This window comes from Pteropus vampyrus, unplaced genomic scaffold, assembly GCF_000151845.1.
Source record: "Pteropus vampyrus isolate Shadow unplaced genomic scaffold, Pvam_2.0 Scaffold109, whole genome shotgun sequence".
Classification (NCBI taxonomy): Eukaryota; Metazoa; Chordata; class Mammalia; order Chiroptera; family Pteropodidae; genus Pteropus; species Pteropus vampyrus.
The window spans coordinates 1,452,238-1,468,214 of NW_011888890.1; the positions used below are offsets into that span (position 1 = coordinate 1,452,238).

General features: G+C 31.6%; 1 protein-coding gene across 1 annotated transcript in view; it reads right to left on the minus strand.

Moving 5' to 3' along the window:
- Positions 1–2,743: 2,743 nt before the first annotated feature.
- The window catches only part of ZDHHC21 (zinc finger DHHC-type containing 21), a 55,086-nt gene continuing 41,852 nt past the window's right edge, over positions 2,744–15,977 (minus strand). The window contains exons 7-9 of the mRNA XM_023533692.1: positions 14,381–14,497; positions 3,495–3,538; positions 2,744–2,948 (exon numbers count right to left, since the gene is read on the minus strand). Of these exons, the coding sequence (XP_023389460.1) occupies positions 2,816–2,948; positions 3,495–3,538; positions 14,381–14,497 (294 nt within the window). The 3' untranslated portion in view covers positions 2,744–2,815. The remainder of the gene's footprint in view (positions 2,949–3,494; positions 3,539–14,380; positions 14,498–15,977) is intronic.

A 15,977-nucleotide genomic window follows, 5' to 3' on the forward strand; every position in this document is an offset into this window, starting at 1 on the left:
ATTCCAAAACTGAGATTAAAAAAAACTAAACATATTTTTTAGGTATCCAGTAAAAGACATTAGATACTTGCTTGCCACTATAACTACAATAGATTATGACTTTTCTAATTCTAATGACTTAATTTGCCAAAATAAGATTTAAAATAAAATTCATTAAATAGTTTACATTTCTTTATCCTGATCTCATATAAATTTGTAATTGATAGTAAAAAATATAAGAATATACAAAAATGAAGCAAAGTAGTCATAGTTTTGTATAAACCAGATGTGACATCATGAACAGGAACATATTCATTTTCATTAAATATTACACTTTTGTACATATACTCCTACATTTGGACCTCTGACATGTTCAGAATATGGCTATACAATTTACTTGTGGGGCAGTAAATCTCTAGAGCCAGTATAATTACACCAATTAGCCAAAAGAGGGCGCAGAGAGAACACTAGAGTTCATGCACTCCCTAGGAAACTGTAGTCAGTTTTTCTCAAGCTGTCTAACAAGAATTCAAAAAACCTATAGTTAGGTGTGCTAATTTAGGAATACTGAAAGTTACAGTATAAATATATATTTATATATAGACTTTAATATAGATTCTTATATAAACATATTGCTCGGCAGCATTTCTGCCATTCAAACAAAATAAACGTATGCCTTGGCTAGTGTATTAGTTTGTATTCCAGTACCACAGGAATCAGATACAGAGGGATCAGGACCAGGCAGGATACAGAGAAAAGAGGGAAGAGAATGTGCCCTACTAGTGGTAAAACTAAGAAAACAAAAATTCCCAGAATGGGGAAGGTGACCACCTCTGGTTCTCATTACTGAGGCAGAAGTTGGCACTGAGTACCTCTCAGGTAACTTTCAAGGTAGCTACCGCTACTATACGAAGTTTAACCATGCCCATAAAGCAGTTTAGGGGATCTTCACTTTGCTGTTTTCAAGGTCCTCATTTGAAAGGCATGTATTGTGTTACAGCTAGGGTATCGACTGATATCTATATGCATTATCTATATATCACTTCCTTATAATAGTTCTGTCACCAGGCCAAATTTGGTCAATATGTTAGCTTGCACAAAAGCCAACTCATTTGCCTGACATGAATATACTAATTTTGTGGTTCATTAAACTCTATAAATATTTCTCATATTAAATTTACTATGCATCTTATCAGCACCAATACATATTTTCATCTGCCACTTCTATTTTAAATAATAAAGCACTGTAATCAGAACATGAAAGACATGGTACTTATATCTCTGAGAACAGCCTATTCTATTATTTTAGAAGATATTTACAATTTTTGAAAGAACCAACCACAGTATAGTTAATTGGCTGACAATAGTAACCTTTTTCATGATTTCTTGGGTATGAGTCCCTTCTATCAAAACTAACTAAAAGGAAACTATTGATATGCTCCAAGAACAGTAGATCCCTTCAATCTTCTTTTCAAGGGAAAGACTGAGTACATACATTTTTTTAAAAGATATATGAATTTTGCAGTATTCTAATGGAAAAAATTTTTAAAGCTCAATTTTTTCAAAGCATGCTATATGTCTTTTCACACAAAAGTTCTATGCTTTCCAAGGGACCATCACTGTTAGCAGTTTAAATTTGTGTAAGGCTAATGATAAATGCAGATCATTATATTTTCTTATTTTAAGGTCATTTCCTAACACTAGCTACTAAAAAGGTCTCTCAATCCAAATTATAGTGGGCCAATTAAAATTTAATTTCAATTTGGATGATTAGAGGTACACCAAAGTTACTTACTTTAGTAATTTCCTATAGATAAAATTTCAGTATTAGTTGGCCAAAATTTATTATATATAAACCTTCAATGTGTAATTTTAGATCTACTAGTAAAAAGAAATATTTTTTTCAAAAGCACAATATTTCTCTTTATACTGTACATTATATATTATCTAGTTATACTAGCATTTTAAAACACAAGCATTCTCGCATAACTGCACTAGAAAAGGTACCTGTGGAGTTACTGCAAATTCTCTCTGCTTTTTACTCATCAATATTTTAGGATAAAATAGGAATACATGCCCACTTAGTTTAAATTTTCTCCTTGGAGCAAGTATATTAACAACCAATAGTTACGACAGTACAGGGAAAATGGGAAAGTTAACATGGAAGAAAAGTTTAATTTTTCCTTTAAAATAAGGTAGGTAGTTGGTGCTCTACATTAGTGGTGTTTTTATTTTGCTTCTGGGGAAGAGAAAAAGAGAAAACATTACAAAGCTACTTCTAAGAAAACACTGCCCTTTTTTTGTTGTTGTTCGATTCTATGCTGCATTTTAAAAATTCTTGCAGCACGTATAAAAGTATTAATGTATTTTAAATTGTATTTGAAAAAGAAAATTTGCATATAAGGTGTAAAACCTTTTCTAAAACCTGAAGAATTAAATTCAGTTTTGGTTAGTACTGCTCAAGAGTGAAAAATTTAAATAAACATCTGAAATTTCCCATAAATTAAAATCTGTAACATTGTCAGTACTAAAGGAAATTAGGTACTATTATTTCATCCCAATCACTGCCTTTACAGTTTAATAACAAAAGCATTTAAAGAAATCCCTGTGGAAAGCTAATTTGAAAGTAAACATGCTTTAAAACTTAAATATAGATCCTGTATTAGTCCCACAATAGGATCAAGATCACTATTAAAATTAAGCCTGGGGCACATTATGATTCCTAAGATTGGTGGGTGGATTTTAATTGACTTGAAGACTGTCATCGTTCTATTATCAGAAAACCTGTAACGCATTTCCAGCATGGAGGACCCATCTGTGCCCACCATCCATCTGTTTAGACGTGATTGGCAAAGTGGTAGGGAACTCGCAGTGGTTGCCTCTGCCTGAAAGGAATAAACCACAGGATCTTCCAACGAGTGCCAAAAACTTCTGAGAAGGTCTGCTGCCATGGCTTTCGGGGCCTCGATCTACAGAAGACAGCATTATTAGTGAAAGACAGCACTCCCATGGTGCACTTCAGTCAGCTAAAACAATACAGGTTGGCTGGGGATCCATTACTGGACTCTGATGAATTGTGTCCCAGCATCACAAATACAGCTTTTCTTTCATTGTGGCATGCAGCTGAGTTTTAACTCTGGATAGCATATATTGTATCTGTGTCGTCAATCAACCTAGGGCAACTTTTGAAGCAGAGGAGAATCTCAGGATTAACAGAACGTGTGTCAACAACACAGTAGCAAACCTCTTTTGATGTACTTTCAGGACAAATAATTTAACTTACTTTACTTCGACAAGGAACAAGAATGATCAGCACTTATTTTGTTTAAAAACTATCATGGCTAGAAGACCCCTACTGTAAGACTGGGTTATGCCTGTCTAGCTCAGGCCTGAGACAAGGCACCAAAAAAAAGCTGTCATTATATTAGCTTTCCACTACATGCACACATTTTTCAAATCTGGCCAGTTGATTCCATTTTTAACAAGAACACTACAGACTTCGCTTTTATACTTACATATCTTCACAACAGTTTGACATCTTTTCAATAGATGTTGTATCCTATTAAAAATTTAAAAATATTATACTCAGATGTAACGAAGTTATCAAGGTTTTATCCTATATTAATTTTATAATGTTTTTAATCATATTCAGAGAATATGCGAAGATTTAAACAGTTTATATATAGGTACTAAGAATTCTAAATTATCTACATATCTTGGTTGAAGTTCTTGTGACTCAATACTACACTGTGTCAAAAAAAATTATTCAATTACAAAACCTCACAAAAATTGTAGGAGTCTCACTTCTTTAAATTTTAACCTTTTATTATATTTTATTCCTTGAAAATTCTTTTAAAATTCTATTACCTATTTCTAATTCAACTGTCAGTGAAGATGCATTAAAAAAATAAATACAAAATGACAAAGACATCAATAAACAGAAAACACCAACAGCCAAAGAGTGCTACTGATTCTGGATTTCTGTTAACAAACACGAATTCAACAAGGCAATCTACGCATTTGCCATACTACGACATCTAGTATTCTGAAAAGTAAAGTGATCTCATTAGTGTTCTTTGGTTAAAAATTATTCCCTTTTTTTCAACAGAAAAATCAGTCTCTTTGATAATAATACAATTCTTTATTATGTGTTTTTTATAAAGCTCTAAGAAATAAATAAGGAAAACAATTCAACAAACAAAAGATAGTTTCCAGACATGCTAGTTTAATTCATGTTAACAGAAGATCTATAATTAGGTTGAGAAACTGTGACGATAAGTAACATCTAAATAATTAAAACACAAATTACTTATTCTGCTTTTTAAATGTACTTCAAAGTAGTACAAAAATATTCTTTTAAATATACCAAAAAGTTAGAGAAATTTTTCTCCTCTTATCCTTTACTAGCTTGCTCATACATGGCAGGTGGACTGTTTTGTTATTAAGCAGTACTATTCATGCAAATATTTGTGGCTTCAACTCCAATCTCAAGAACTTCTTTGATTGTAGAACTTTTCTCCAATGACACTAAGAAAAAGTACCTTTACTTTAAAAGACTTTTATAGAAGCTACATGAATAGCTCATAATATTGTTATGTATGAAGTTGAATAACTACAGTTAGCTCACATATAGGAAAATAATTTTTTTTTTAGATGACTAGTCACAATAATAGAGTTTCATTTCCGAATTACCCAGGAATTTGGGACAAGACTGTAGGTTAGCTACATATTCTATATTTATTAGTTTTCCTATCATGCTTTGATATTCATGGTATCCAATGACAATTCTATTTATAATTAACTTTTGGGGGTTCTGCTGCATAATTTCCTCAACATAATATTTTACTTTGTGACAACATTGATTAGGAACTTAAGAAGAAAGCTGGGCCTCTGGTTTCACATCTGTAAAGAAAGTAAAGAAGTAATTTTAATGATTTCTTAGAACTGATGGGTTGGTCACAGGCGGTTCTAAACAATTAAGATAGCTTGTGCAAAGATACAAAGGGAAAGAGAGGACAGAAGTCAAGAAGTGCTATTAGCAAAGGTATATATAAATGACCTAAAATTGCAGCTGTAGATAATACTTAAAAATTGAAAACTATTTCAGGATGAAGAAGCAATTACAAAGTCAGCTTACTATAGCTAGCTAATATTACAGGCAATTTTTACTATGCAGAATTTACAACTTGATTATAACTTTGAGGAACTTATATGTAGCAATAAAAGAATCAAGTTTAAAGACTTTGGGTTTAGACCTCGTACAGGAAAAGCTTTAATTTTTTTTAAAGCTGTTGACATTCTTCTAGAATCTGGTTCAAGAAAAAAGTAGAATACTACCTTTTAAATAATGATAAACATATGGTTATTCTATCAGAGGATGTAATGTTTACCAAGACGCTATGAACATGATTAGTCAGAATAGCCAAAAATGGCTATGTTTTCCCTCTAGAAATAACAAATACTTATCTCTCTGAAACTCAGCTATCCAGAAAAAAAAGAACAATTTGTATTTGAATATGTCACAATGTTTTTGCACTGGCATTTATGTAACATACTCAGAGCAACACAAGTTATGCTATCATATTCATAAGCACACTAGAAACAGCAGACTATTAGGGGAAAGAGTTTCCTACTGGCTGGAACATTGAAACTCTAAATTATTTCCAAGTGCCTAAACAGATTTAATATACTTTGTGTTTTGTTTTATAAAGCACAGAAATGTGCCATATTTTAGAAAAACAAACTAAAAATAATTGAAATCGACTTTGGTACAGACAATTTCATTCGATATAAAAGACTCAATACCTTTAGTGACCGTCAGAAAACGACCAGTAAGATAACTGCTATCTTTAAGGAGTATAAGTATAATTCATAAATTCTTAAATATAAAATTCAGCTATTCAGAAAAACGGATTCTTCAAGGAATGATAAGTGTTTTATATTTAATGTTATCTACAATTAGGATATCTTATTTCCAGAGAAATATTTATGTCTTGATTCTGGTATAATGATCGAAATATCTGAATTTCTTCAGCCTACTTAACTAAGAGATATAGGAGATTGCTTTCCTATTTTAAAAACTGAAAGTTTATTTTCTAAAAAAAGAATAAACTAGAAAAAGCAAGATTTACAGAAATATAGGCCTTAACTATTTTATCGACAAATACTTTATCTACTTCTAATGGCTGGCTGATGTTACCCTAAGAAACGATCTTTCAGATTCAATCTAGAAATATATTTTTGATTATAAAGTAAAGCTATATCCCAACTTATAAGATTATATCTAAAATGGAAAAAAGAAGTTCCTAGCAGAAAAGGAGAGGGAGTATTTATTGCCTGCTAGAAAAATTGAGAGGGGTGAAGGGCAAAGAATCAGAATTTACCACCACTTTTCCTGGTTAACAGATCCAAGAATCTAGCAGTCCTCTTGGAATAGACAGCTTGATAGTACAACCTATCCAACTAACTCATCCTGCTTTGAGTTCATTCTCACCAACCAACACTTTGCCATTTATGTTGTTATAGGGGAGAAAGAATACAAAGAGTCCTCTGACATACCTGACAATCATGTGTAAGGAATAAACATTCAGTCTGCTTTATATGACTTCTATGGCTATCACTTTTAAATCTGGAAGTAAGAGCCATTGCTTTTTGGGTCTGATTAACTCTGGAAAGATTTTAAAAATGGAGTTTCTAGACCTGCTAAAATGAAAACCTGATGAAAATAAAAACATTCCATCATTAAGACTCCTTAAAGATAATTCAATCTAACCTCAATGATCACCTGTACTTTTTGTTCTTGCTATAGGTCTTGTCAATACTTTTAGCTCTGTTGTACATATCTAATTCAATGACTGTTGATTTAATCTGGAGGTAAAAAAAACTACTCAGGAAAGTTTTTCACAACTAGAGATTATATACCTGTTTTATTTATTACTAATTTCTACTAATTCTTAGACTTTTTTTGACTTCCTAGCACCTCTGATCAACATATATACAGCAGCTCATTTAACTTTGTACCTTCCATAGCACCTAGCAGCATATATTGTTCAAAGTGGATACTAAATATATGTTTGCAGCACTAAATGAAGAGAACATCAACAGAAAAAGCATGATTCCTTAATTTTTTAATCTTTTCCTGAAATCCAAAGAGAAAAATGTTCTTGTTAATATTAGTTCTCTCTCCTCCTTTGAAGACAGAACTCACTTTATTCCTTATTTGAAATAAGTGGTCCTTTAAGCATCTATCTCCAACAGAGGACCAGCTAAATCTCTAATTAGAGACTTGAAGTTCACATAAACATTTAATCACGGAACCAAGAGGGCAGGAGATCTTACATTTATATAGTCATTGAAAATCTCCTTTCAAAATATTCCCCATACTCTTCTTTATCAAGCAACTTTCTGGCTGTATAAAACCTTAGGAAAGATACTAAAACTCTGTATCTCAATTTTCAAATAATAATACTTATCTCATAGGTTCTTGTATGGTTTAAATGAATTAATATATGTTAGAGCCCTTAACTCCTCAACCAATGGCAGTCCTTGTTTTTACTGATATTGTCTACTAAACACTTTCTGAGAGGGCTTGGAGATATAATATCCCAATTATATCAGAATAGAACTTTAAAAAATTACGTTTAAACAAAAAACATGGTTTTTATAATAAAAGATAAAATGACTGGGCCTCTGGGAGATGACACAGATAAAATTCAATGTCCACAAGAGGCTTATAACCTAGCTGAGAAACCAAGTAGTAAGTACATAAACCATGATTCATTTATTCATTTATCCATCCATCAAAATTTACTAAGCATCTATTATGACAGTCCTTAGCATCAAGGAGCTTGCAGTCTAGTGAAAGTAGTCGAATATACAAAATAACTATACAGAAATATAGAGGATGCCAGAGGATGACTATGTATAGTAACATCTTCTATAAATAAGACATACTAAATATTTGAAACAGCTGAAAAATTATGTTTGTGATTAACGTTCAAAGTCAACTACTCTTATATTTTTAATACAAAATTATCCTCTCAGTAAGATTTTGGTTATCAGTAGAAGATGAGCTAATGTATCCTTTGGCTAAGATATTGGTAGCAACTAATATATTGATAGAATGTGAGAGAGAAGCTATGAATTGCTGTGGAAAAAGATCTACAAGTTAACTATATAAGATTCACTATTTTATTTTTTATGTTTTAAAGTAAGATTAAAAATGATGTACATTCAGAACATGAAAGAATATAAGAATGTCTAAGGAAAATTGCAAATAAAAGGAAAATGTAAATGTTTAGCTTGCTAACCCAAAAAAAGCATCTATTTAATCACTCAAGCAATTAGTAATGCTTTAAAAAAATTTAAGTGTACTATTCTTATGCATTATAAAAACAGATAAGTTGTTTTTAATTACTTTTAATCTTATCAGAAATATTTCCAATACTTATTAAATTGAGCAAGGAGAGATGAGACAATATACATTTTCACATAGGAACATGTTTATGCTAAAGAGCAATCCAATTCCACATATAATAATTTTGATCAAAATAGGCATTTTTTAAAAGAGTGCTTTTAAATTAGTAGGCAATGTAACTTAGTATGTTTTAAATTAATTCCTTGGTGAGGGGGAATCTAGTTTCTATAAAGTTTTCTACTGTATCTAAAATTCAAAGAAATATCATAGCTAACATTAGTATAAAACATTAAAAGCATATAAAAAATGTAGAGCCAGAGGGGTGATAGAGTAATCGGGTGGATCACTTTATAAACTATATAAATGTCTAACCAATGTACTTGAAACTAATGATAAAATAAAGTAAAATGCTTTTAAAAAGCATATAAAAGTGACATTTTAAACTTTAATGATTTTTCTAGGTTTTTAAAAGCTACTGAGAAGATATGTCATTTAATATGATAATCTGAACAAAAATATTAGAAATACATTTTGCTTTTATTAAACAAAAATATAATTCAGAAATGAAATCAAAATGGTGTACATAATTCCTTTTACAAAAATATAAGTGAACTGGGTTCGGCATAATTAACAATGATTTCCATATGTGCAATGTTGATTTGGAGTTGAGCAAACAAAACATAATCCGTACAGAGATTGTACTGAATGTTGCTAATTCACAGTACTGATTCCGTGAGATACTTGGCAAAATTTAATTATAAGGATTAATAATCTTGGGACTACATTTCTGGATATATATTAAAAGGCAGGTATGTCCACTAATTGACAATGAGAATGCTATTTAATAATCTCATTTTAACTAATTTAACATTTTAAATACAAGACACTTTTCACTGCATAAGATAAACAAGTTAAAATTCAGTCATCCCTGCATTTATAACTTTGTATTTATTTGAGTAATCATGAGACCAAAGGCAAAAGCTCAATTTTTTGAGAATTTAAGGCCTTTTACAAAATTGCAAGTAAATATATCTTCCCCACCCTACCTTCAACCTCACAACTGAGAAAAACACTAAGCTCCAGAGACGCTATCAAAAGCTTCAGCTATTATATAAACTCCACGGTGCCCAGAAAACAAAAATGCTTGTATACAAAATCCAGATAAACTGTCAGAGCAGTGTCATGGTATACAATAGCTCACTGTCAGAATCTCACCAGAAGGCGCTGTACCAGCTGTTACAGCGCTTCTTCATTAACTCTCTCCAAGCCCAGTGACTGAAAACATGACTAATACAATCATCCCGCACTATTAGTATTGGTGGTTGTCAGAATGGACATTATTCTTGGCTGTGTGTGAACCACCGCTCAGTAAGAAATTCTGACATCAATTATAGTAATAACATCACTATCTATTTCATTCAGAAACAAACAAAAAAGGCTAAACAGTCTATGTAAGGAATAATTAGAATAATCTGTTCTCTAAATAAAGGACACTTTAAAACCAACTTCTTTGAAAACACTTTAACTTCAATATTAATTTTAGTAAAAATGCAAACATATTTAAATCATGTATAAAATTAAATCTAAAAATAATCAAAGGTAATCCTTTAAAATTAGGTTTAAGATTAGTTTATTCCACAGAAACATCTGGCCTTGTTGACTTTTAACCTTGGAAATGAGATTGGAAATCCACTATTTTAAATTTAAGTGATTTCTAATTATTTTATCTGATTATCATTACTCTGATTATCCTGTTACCTTCTACTATCAATAAGAAGATAGGACTTTTCCTCTTACACAGGAGATAAATGATTTATTAATCCCAAGTAAAAACAGTGGAAAAAAATTGCTGAAAATTGATATGCTGCTTCCTCAAAACCTCTATCTAAACCTAAAAAAAGCTAGCATTTGTTGTTTATGTTGTCTAACAGGCTTAAATTCAAACTATGTAATCACATAGTTTATATAATAAGATGATATTCCTACCAGTGTTCTCCCAAAATGCCTCTTGGTCTTTGGGGTACAAGAGTAGGGAAAGGAAGATTTCAGTGGAAACATTAAATTTATTGTTTTGTTCTCTCCTTTTCTTTCTCATGCTACCTGACAAATTTATCACTCTTTCACACTGTAAAGAGAGATCCATGGATTTAGATTATGATAAAAATACATCTAGGTGGGAAATTTCCTGTAGGTAGTCTTAATGTTTTCATAAAATAAAATAGCAAGTATGTTTTATAAAGAAAGTAAACAAATCTATATTTTCTACTTTAATTAAAATATTAAATACCATTTTATTTAAATGTTAATAATTCATTAGATTTAATGTTAAATACCGAATGCATAACAATTTTAATTAAACCTTAAAGAACATTAAATCAATGTTGGGAGAAATGCATTCTGGAAACCTTTAAAAAAAGTTTTTTAATCTAAAAAGAGTGATGTTTGAAATCCACTAGGAAAGTCCAGGTAAATGGAAATAAAATTTAAGTAATTTTTCAGAGTAATTGGATTCAAGAGGAAGTACGGTGACTAAAGGTTGGACTAACAAACAAAATATATTCTTTCTTCTTCTTTCTCTTAAAACTTCCATTCTTTTTTGAATGCTTCACAAATGTGTAATTTCTACAGATATCAGACCTGTCTAGCACAGAATATTCTGAGAGGGTAATATATGTATACAGAAAGAAATGAAACTTTTGGAGAGAGCATTATTTAACAAATGTGATTTCTACTCAGTTTTAGAAACAGCACATCAGAACCAATCTCCCTATCCTAAAACAATGAAATGTTCAATATTGTAGCAAAAGAGAAAATTGTACAATTTAAAAAATATTAACATGTTGGTAGTACGAACAGTAAGAAAATAATCTAATATACAGTAGTAGTCCCCCCTTATGCAAACAGTATATACTCCAAGACCCCCCCCACTGGATGCCTAAAACTTCAGATAGTACCGAACCTACACATACAATGATTTTTCCAATACATACATACACTTTACAGCTACTTTTTGGCATATCTGAATTGCCAGCATCACTACTCTTGCATTTTGGGGCCATTATTACATAAAATAAGGGTTACTTGCATAAAAGCACTGTGATCCCATAACAGTGAATCTGATATGATCAGAGATGGCTACTAAGTGATTAACGGGTGGGTAGAGTATACAGCGTAGAAACACTGGACAAAGGGATAATTCACATCTCAAATGGAACAGAGCAGAGCAGGAGGGTGAGAGATTTTATCACACTATGCAGATGGCATGCAATTTAAAACTTAAGAATTGTTTATTTCTTGAATTTTTCCATTCAGTACAGTATTTTCAGATGGCGGTTGACCACCAGTAACTGAAACCACAGAAAGCAAAACCTCAGATAAGGGGGGACTACTATAAATCCTTTAAAAACCAACAAATATGATAAAAAATTTATGTCCAACGCAGAGTGAATGCTAACATTTTAAAGCAGGAATTTTTTAGCATTTTATTTTTATTATTAATTTCAAGTATACAGTACATTGGTTAGACATGTATATAGTTTATGAAAAGATTTCCCCCAATTACTCTATCACCCCTCTGGCTCTACAAATAGCCATTACATTACTGCTGACTGTAATCCCTATGCTGTGCTCCCCATCCTTGTAACCATCTATCAACTACTAATTTGGACTTCTTTAACCCTTTACTCCCTTCTCCCAGCCCCCAATCTCTCTTTGCTCTCTGTATTTGTGAGCCTGTTTTTGATTCTTAAAAGATCTTGAAGGCTTTGCTGTCAAACCCACACTCTCTGAAGCTACTAGCACTGCTAGGTAAAAAGGAAATTGTTACCCTCAGCTATAAACCCCTCATAAATAACTTGTAAGAAAGATGGCCCTCATAAGTAACTTGTACTGTTAGCAGCAATGTTCCCAAATGTAATTTCCAGTCATTAATCAGACGAAATTGGGGAAATCTGAGAAAATCCATTCGAGGGGTCATAAAAATATACTAATGATTCTGGTAAAATCAAATGCGTAAATTCAAAAAATTCAAGCATAATCTGGCAATTTTGACATGACTTATGAACAGACTATAAAGTAATTGTGAATTACTTTATCATTGAATCACTACTTTATAATTAATTTATAATGAATCACCAACCTTTGTTACTGTCGTCGTTTATTATAGCCATTTTAGTGTGTGTGAAGTCAAAACCTCATTACGATTTTGATTTTCATTTCTGTGATGACTAATGATGTTGATTCAAATGGATAATAAATGCATCTTTTCATGCATTTATTATCCATTTGAATCTTCTTTGAAGAAATGGTCATTCAGATCCTTTGCTCATGTTTTATCTTTTTATTATTGAGTTATAAGGTCTTTATATATTCTATAAACAAGTCCCTTACAAAGTTCCCCAACCTTTTTGGAACCAGAGACAATCACTACTATGAGAATCTAATGCCTGATGATCTGAGGTGGATCTGAGGTGGATCTGAGGTGGTGATGCTAGCGCTGGGAAGCAGCAGCAAAGACAGAGGAAGCTTTGCTTGCTAGCCTGCCGATCACCTCCTGCTGTGAGGCCTGGTTCCTAACAGGCCATGGACTGGTACTGGTCCACAGCCTGGGGATTAGGGACCCCTGCCTTATAATTTGCAAATATTTTCTCCCATTTTGTGAGCTGTCTTTTCACTTTTTTGATAGTGTCTTTTGAATCACAAAAGTTTATAGTTTTGATTAAGTCCAATTTGTCAATTTTTTTCTTTGGTTATTTGCACTTTTGGTGTTGGATCTAAGGTACTGTCTAATCCAAGATTTACTCCAATGTTTTTTTCTAAGAGTTTTATCATTTTAGATCTTACATTTAGGTCTATAATCTGTTTTGAGTTAATATACGTACAAGGTGTGAGATAAGGGTCCAATTTCATTCTTTGCATGTGGATATCTAGTTATCCCAGTAGCATTTGTTGAAAAGACTTTTCCTTTCCCCACTGAATCGTCTTGGCACTCTCACTGAAAATAACTGCCCACAGAATCTGTGTGTATTTTTGGATTCTCAATTCTATTTCATTTATCAATATGACTATCCTTATGGCCATATTACACCTTTTTGATTACTATTGCTCTATAATAAGTTTTGATGCATTTTTTTCTTACTATACATTTCTTTCACTGAATATATTCTGGTAAACACTTAAATTTTCATATATAATACATGCTATATATAACATAATAATGGAGCTCTTTAAAATACATGTTTATTTACACACAAGTGAATAAATACTCTCTACAAAATAAATTTATAGATTGGGCAAAAGGACTATGTATTTTAAATTTTGACAGACATTGACAATTTCCCTTTCAAAAAGATTATATCAATTTACATCCCTACCAATAACATATGAGAAAGTCTGTTTACCCTACATCTTCTGCAATGCAATGTATTATCAAACTTTTAAATCCTTTCTCTATATAATTTTTCTCACTTTTTAATCTTTTCTGTTGTGCTAAATCCCATTTAACTAACAAGTACATTAAAAAATGATTTATTACTAATAAAATGTTTCTATCAGCACTGCATTTTTCAGAATTTACCTGATATAATAGTTTAAAAAGAAAAAATAAATGTTCAAAGTAGTGTCATTTGTAATATAGAAAAAAATAACTGCACACTAAGACCTGATAAACAGGAAGACACTTAATTAAAATATGATATATTTACTAAAGAGAGTATATCCAACTATTAAAAATTATAAACATGTAGTCTATAGCTATATAAAAATCCTTTATCTTAATGTTTAAAAGCAGGATGAAAAATTGTATGTACATTCTGTACACTGATTAGAACTACTTTAAAATTGCACAGTCATATGGAAATGGGAATATATAAATGATGATGGGTAATTTTCTCTTAATTTTTAAACTTTCTATAACTTTTTAGAATTAAGGTCATAATTAGGGAATATGTTGATAAACGGATTACTTTACATTAAAAATATACTTACTGTGATGATGCCAATTAGTTGAGTATAAAAAAGTCCAGTTATTCCAACTAACATAGTAATGCCCATAAAGGCAGCTAGTCTCATTATGGCCAATTCATGTCTAACAAGAAAGAGGTCCTATAAGAAAAAGAAAGTTTTAAAAACAATTCAAGACGTTTTTTATAGTTGCAATAATAATCAAGAATTGAGCCATAACATTTCCCCTTATTATCTTAAGAAAAAGTACTCTCCCCGTTTTGGAGTTTATTTCATTTAATTGATATATAAATATTTTAAAATTTTGAAAATAATTTTTTATCAAAATTATTGGAATGAATTAGTTAATAAAATCTAATAGGTTTCAAGTGTACAATTCAATAATACATCATATGTATAGTGCACTGTGTGTTTACCATCCAAAGTTAAATTTCCTTCCATCACCAAATGTTTCATAGAAGCTGGAAAATAGGATTTACTACTCTATTGTGTCAAGAAAAACCTCAATCCTAAGGTTGCAAATTAGCCACATTTGTTTACTATTTGTAGCAAAAAGAAAAAGAAAAAAAAACCTCTAAAAAACAAAACAGATGGTGCAGAGTCTTTGGCTCCACAAAAGGAAATTTTATTTTTGCATGGCTAAAAAGCTTGAATGAATAAGCTAAATCGTAGTATTAAAGTTCAAGTGACCATGATATTTAGAGATTATGTAATTTACTTAAAGTGAGGGGGATAATAATAATAGGACCATATGGATCCTTCAAGTTCACTTTATTCATTCATCTACCCACTCACCAACCACCACTGCCAAGCACTATGCTATATAGTAAAAATGTAATATAAAAATGTGGTCTGTGCCCTTAAGAAATACTGCAGTTTACTTAGAAAATCCAGCTTCACAAAACTCCGAAACAATGTGATATATGCTATATTAGAGATGCACACATGGAGGACTGCAGAAACATGAAGGAATGCCTAGATGAGAAGGAGAAATGGAAATGATGTAACGGAAAGCTGATTTTCTGGTTCAAGGCATAAAAATGAGGGTCTTAAAAGTTAACCAAAGAAACTGTAGTGGAAGGAGAGTAAAACTAGAGGAAGCATTTTATTTGCAGTCCCTGTTACCAACTATACAGACCAGAGGAGAGAGAATGAAAGAACGACGACTTCTCCTGGAAACCTGTTATTGCTAGGCTTTGGTATGAAATGGCCACAGTGGATAAAAGCAACAAAAGAATGGGAAGGACCCCCAAAACATAACCACTGACACGCTTTCTTAATACCGATTCAGGGTAAGGCTTGAAGGTATCCTGGCAGCAATAACAAAAACAGAAAGGTCATTTAACATAATGAGCGTGCTTAAAACAAAAGAACTGATGCTTTTCTGTGTATCACAGTGATCATCTACCAGACTCAAACAAAAATCAGATTCCATACCCAAATCACTCAACTCATTAGCCTGGAAGAACTTAACATTCACCAGGACACTCAGGTGTTATGTAGCAGGCAAATATTAGGCAGTCATTTCAAAACTTCAGTAAAAGAGCCTAATGCAGAATCCTTACAAAACACTTAAAGATGAAAAGATGGGGCTATGAATGGTATAAAAAAAATTCAGCAC